This window comes from Dipteris shenzhenensis, chromosome 6 (genome assembly GCF_047967505.1).
Source record: "Dipteris shenzhenensis isolate YYH24624 ecotype China chromosome 6, Dip_SZ_1.0, whole genome shotgun sequence".
NCBI classification, from domain to species: Eukaryota; Viridiplantae; Streptophyta; class Polypodiopsida; order Gleicheniales; family Dipteridaceae; genus Dipteris; species Dipteris shenzhenensis.
In genome coordinates this window covers 5,845,394-5,850,952 of record NC_141601.1, presented here as the reverse complement: position 1 = coordinate 5,850,952, position 5,559 = coordinate 5,845,394, and the positions used below count along the sequence as shown (strand labels likewise).

Below are 5,559 nucleotides of genomic sequence, written 5' to 3'. Positions count from 1 at the left end.
ACATACGTGCAGAAACACGAGCTCGATATGCAAACTTATATACAGACAGCATACAACATAATTGGACATGCATCTTCCCTCTCTCGAAACAAATATAAATAGAACACCACAACACAAATATAGTAATTAGAAAATACAAAGAGTTATAGCTCATACAATACATCGTTCACAAGGATCTTGCTATTAATACTAAATACACGGACAATCGATCCCTTCAGGTATGTTCATAAGTAATTCGATAAACAATCGATCCCTGCAGGTCTCCTTCAGGTATGCTCATAATTAATTCACATCAGTACTTACTTAGATTATTTCCTTTTCTTTTACATCTTGACTTTTCTTAAACTATAGCTAGCAGTTCTCTTTATTAGCAAAGTTCCTATGACACTAAAAAAGTCTTGGTATGTTTTACAAGAAAGAAGTCGACCTCTTCCAACAAAAAAGCCAAAGACCTAAGCGATAAAGTCACTAATTGAAAGACAATGTAAATTGCATACAAAGTTATATCTGCCATCAAAGTAATTAGAAAATCATCGCTTCACAAAACATCGCAGATAATAACTTTCTATGACAAGATTAGCAACAAGTATGCGAAATTGAATCGTTGCTATAGTCTAACAACCTATTTTCTTCTGACTTATTTTGATAGGTGATGTCGACAATGAGATCGATGATATTAGTGTAGGAACAAAACCGCAAGTCTGAATCTTGAATCTATTCACAAACCTTAGAAGCAAAGCATGATTTGCTTCTTTGGAAACATCAAAGTTCTTAGCTACATTAAATGATCGCATGATGTAATCTACAACATTCTTCTCCCTATACTAGCACAATCAAACACTTCATGAAGTATGATCCTCTTTGAGACTTGTAAATTTCCCTTTTCCCTTTAATTAATTTAAATTTCCAACACAAAAAGATTCTTGCAAAAAAAGGAGGTAGTCTTAAAAAGTTCAACTTGAGGTCTACTCTTCCTCTAGGGGGAGTGCTTTCGGCACCCCGTTGATATTTATAGGCTTATAGCGCGAATTAAAAACTACAAATGAATGAATTAGGACAATAGAGAGTCAGCGATTAGCCGTCAATTGCGCTAAGTTCTTTTGAGTGACGTCAGAGATGATGTACATGCAAGGGGATACGAATAAGGGCACGTGGCGTGTCTGGGACGAATCTCCACGTAGGCGGAAGGTATTGCTCGCGGCGCACGGGACCCAGGGGCTCCTCAGGGGAGGCAAGCGAGAAGGGACCGCTTGCGAGGCGGCGCCTGCCACTACGACAAATGGAATAAGCTCATGAAAAGTGTCTTTTGGCTCCTTGCGAGAGAGGCGGAATCTGAATCTTGACGGATATTTCGATCTTACAAAAGTACTTCTAGGATTCTCACGAGCGGTTTCCACTTATTAGTCTTCCAAACCCGCTCTCCCGCCCTAATTCTTCTCCGACTCAATCGTTTCTTCCCGCTGTCTTTCCACCAATAGTCTCATCGCCATTCCCTTCCCCAGCTCCCTTCCACCAATCGTTTTCATCGCCATACGCTTTTCTATCATTTGACGCAAGCACCTGTTCATTCCTCCTTCACACACGCAGCAACCTCTCTCTTCAACCACTCGCTCCTTTCCAAATCCATACCTGCCTTCCGATTTCTATGTGCGCTTTAGCCACGTCCTGGGCGGTTGTGTGAGAGCTTCCTATATGGGAGTCTCTACATAGAATCCGCGCCCGCTAGTTTGGCGACCTGTCGTGTCCAAAGGGGCGCTCGATGAAAGTCGCACGTATGCGATTCCGTCCCCTGCAGAGGGCAAGAAAGGATGGCACCGAGTCCCTGGAAGTGCATAAGTTCCACTCAGCCGAAGAGGCTAGGAGGAAAGCCATGCAGGTTGCTGCATGTTCCTGTGGACGAAAGCTCGCGAGAAGTCCTTCAGAACCCAACTGGTCAGGATTCTCTGGAGCAGGACGCCTTGGTCGGTGACACCGCAGGCAAACTTGAATGTGCGAAGTCAGACGGATCGGAAAGGAAGCCAGCGATCAAGGAATTAGAGCAAAGCGAGGAAGAGGACGAAGAGGAAATAGAACAAGAAGATTGGCAATTTCCTCACAATACCCTCGAGGACTATGGTGTGGATCAGAGAGACGCAGGTACGTCTGATAGCTGGGTGAAGCGGCATCCCGAGTTGATCAGACTTACCGGAAGGCATCCCTTCAACAGCGAGCCTCCCTTATCTCGGCTGATGCAGCACGGCTTCCTCACCCCCACTGCCATTCACTATGTGCGCAATCACGGCTACGTGCCGCATGCAGTGTACGACGATTGGGAGGTGGAGGTCTGCGGCCTGGTAAAGAGGCCTCAAATCTTCAAAATGCAGCAGTTGGTGGAGGACTTCCGACCGCGGGAGCTGCCCATTACGTTGGTGTGCGCAGGCAACCGACGGAAGGAGCAAAACATGGTGAAGCAAACAATAGGATTCAACTGGGGACCGGGAGCCGTGGGAACCTCAGTGTGGAGAGGGACGAGGCTATGCGATGTTCTGAGGAGGTGCGGCATCTACAGCAAGAAGAAAGGGGGCAGGTACGTGTGTTTTGAGGGGGGGGAGAAGCTTCCGGGAGGAGGAGGATCAGGAGGATCGCGCTATGGGACAAGCCTGACGGTGGATGTTGCCATGGACGAGGGTCGAGACGTTTTGGTGGCGTATATGCAGAACGGCAAGCAACTAGAGCCGGATCATGGATTTCCAGTGAGAATGATCATCCCTGGCTACATCGGAGGGCGGATGGTTAAATGGCTGACGCGCATCGAAGTGACGGAGGATGAGTCGCAGAATCACTACCATTTCAAAGACAATCGGGTGCTTCCGTCTCATGTGGATGCGGACAAGGCGAATTTGGAAGGCGAGTGGTGTTTCTGTCGTCCACTGCGTGTATAATAGAATGCTGTATGTCTAGTATTTGCACGTGAAATTCGACCATGTTTACCATCGATTCATTGCAGGATTAGATTGAATCTCTAGCACTATTCGCGGGATTATATTGAATTCATCACAATTGCTCTAACTTATTGTGAGACTTTCTTGCTTGCTGCAGGCTGGTGGTACAAGCCCGACTACATCATCAACGAGCTCAACATAAATTCCGTCATCACATCGCCGGCCCACGGTGAAGTGGTGCCCATCAACGCTGCTTCCCCCTCTTACACAGTGCGGGGCTACGCCTACTCAGGTAAGCTTAATCATATATGGATGGATATGGCGCCAATTAGCTAGCATTCGCTGAGGTGGACGTGGCGATGGTGTGCAGGGGGGGGCAGGAAAGTAATTAGGGTGGAGTTGAGCTTAGACGGCGGGCAGAGGTGGAAGTGGGGCAAGATCAGGCACCCTGAGAAGCCGACCAAGTATGGCAAGTATTGGTGTTGGTGTTTTTGGGAGGTGGAAGTAGAGATGATGGAACTTCTTCAAACCAAGGAGCTGGCGGTCCGTGCTTGGGACGCTTCCATGAACACTCAACCTCACCACCTCACTTGGAATGTTATGGTCAGACACCTCTCTCTCTCTCTCTCTCTTCTAATTCTTATTCGTCGCAATCGTTATTAGTGCGCTCTCTCTCTCTCTCTCTCTCTCTCTCACACACACACACACACACACCCCACACACTCATGCACACACAGATAGAGATGGTCTCTCTCTCTCTCTCACACACACACAGGTTATTTCTACACACACGACTACGACTTATTGGCTATCTTTTGAAGCCGAACGATCTCACACACACACTTTTTTTTTGTAAAACTCTCTCTCTCTCTCTCACACACACACACACACAAGATAAACATCTAGGTTATTTCATCTCAGAGGAAAAGCTTTGCATACACGCGACTAGTTTATGGCTATGTCTTAAGGCTAAACCAGAGAGAGAGAGAGAGAGAGAGAGAGAGAGAGAGAGAGAGAGAGAGAGAGAGATTTTTCTTGCATTCTTTACCCAAGCTAACTTCCTTTTCGTTTCCTTTCTCAGGGCATGATGAATAATTGTTGGTATCGCCTCAAAATAACACCATGTAAGCTCAAGGATGCTTCCATTGCACTTGCATTTGATCACCCCATCCGTGCTGGTAACGTAGATGGTGGTTGGATGTTGCCTTCCTCAATGACTGAGCATGTTTCTCTTGAGAAACTACCTATTGCCAAAAGCCCATCAACTCCCTCCCTCGCTCCTGGTCTTTGCCTCATTACTGTGGCAAAGCTAAAGCAACACAATACTTTGGAGTCTCCTTGGATTGCGGTGCATAATTGCATATATGATTGTACAAAGTTCCTTGATGATCACCCAGGTGGGAAGGATAGTATTTTGATCAATGCAGGTTGTGATTGTACTGAAGAATTTGATGCCATTCACTCTTCCAAGGCTAAGGCAATGCTTGAAGACTACAAAATTGGTGAGTTACTCACCAATGGGAACATGTCAAAGCAGGAAATTACTTTGCATGGAGGAAACGAAGCAAGGTCTACTCTCTCTTCCTTGTGTACCATGAGCGAATTGCTGCCTTCCAAGCCGGTTGCCTTAGATCCACGGAAAAAGATTAAGTGTCGATTGATTTTGAAGCAATCACTAAGCCATGATGTTCGATTGTTTCGATTTGCCTTACCATGTGATGATCAAGTTTTAGGGCTTCTTGTTGGGAAGCACATATTTCTCTTAGCCAAGATTGATGGGAAACTTTGCATGCGGGCATATACACCTATTAGTTCTGATAGTGAAAAGGGCTATTTTGACTTGCTTGTGAAAATCTACTTCAAAGGGGTGAACATAAACTTCCCAAGAGGAGGGTTGATGTCTCAACATCTGGAATCTCTTCATATTGGAGAGACCGTGGATGTGAAGGGTCCTCTAGGCCACATACAATACTTAGGGAAAGGATTTTATGTGGTAGATGGTAATAACCACTTCATGACAAAGTGTGCAATGCTAGCAGGTGGTACAGGCATCACACCTATGTATCCAATGATAAGAGAAATCTTGCAAAATCCAGAGGACATGACAGAAGTATACTTGATATTTGCAAACAAGAGGGAGGAGGATATAGTTCTTTATGAACAGTTGGACCGATGGGCAAAAGAGGATACACGATTCAAGGTGTGGTATGTCTTGAGCTCTCCCCCTGAGGTTGGATGGAAGTATAGCAAAGGTCACATCAACAAGGAGATAATCAAAGTGCACTTTCCACCTACATCTCCTAAGACAACTGTTTTTCTTTGTGGTCCCAACACCATGATTGAAGAGGCTTGTTTGCCAAACCTCGAAAAGCTTGGTTATAGGAAAGAATTGATCTTCTTATTCTAGATCTATGGAACATTTCATAGTATTGTTGTATCATAGCAAAATTTCCCTCATTTTGTATGAAGAGAAAAATGTGAAGCAAGGAAAGAGTTTGTCTTCTCAATTATTATCTTTTGAATGAACAATTGAATATAAACTTATTGAGCATTGTATATCACTCCCTCTAAAGCAATCTTGTTAAAGAGTAGCATACTCATACTCAACCTTGGTTGGCGAATGACCACCCACACGATT

The 5,559-nt window shown here is 45.1% G+C and overlaps 1 protein-coding gene across 1 annotated transcript; it reads left to right on the top strand.

Annotated features, from left to right (window-relative positions):
• The first annotated feature begins 1,665 nt into the window (after positions 1 to 1,665).
• Positions 1,666 to 5,328, top strand: LOC147900691 (nitrate reductase [NADH] 1-like). Its single transcript, XM_087375655.1, has 4 exons — positions 1,666 to 2,886; positions 3,079 to 3,213; positions 3,292 to 3,524; positions 4,003 to 5,328. The coding sequence occupies exons 1-4, from the start codon at positions 1,809 to 1,811 to the stop codon at positions 5,326 to 5,328; spliced, it is 2,772 nt and encodes a 923-aa protein (XP_087231781.1). The 5' UTR covers positions 1,666 to 1,808.
• The last annotated feature ends 231 nt before the right edge of the window (positions 5,329 to 5,559 follow it).

Bases quoted from the DNA above. Each gene is read 5' to 3' on its own strand.
- LOC147900691 (XM_087375655.1), top strand. From the start codon at position 1,809: ATGGCACCGAGTCCCTGGAAGTGCATAAGTTCCACTCAGCCGAAGAGG. The intron at 3,214-3,291 runs GTAAGCTTAATC...GATGGTGTGCAG, and splicing joins GCGGGGCTACGCCTACTCAG to GGGGGGGCAGGAAAGTAATT. The intron at 3,525-4,002 runs GTCAGACACCTC...TTCCTTTCTCAG, and splicing joins ACCTCACTTGGAATGTTATG to GGCATGATGAATAATTGTTG.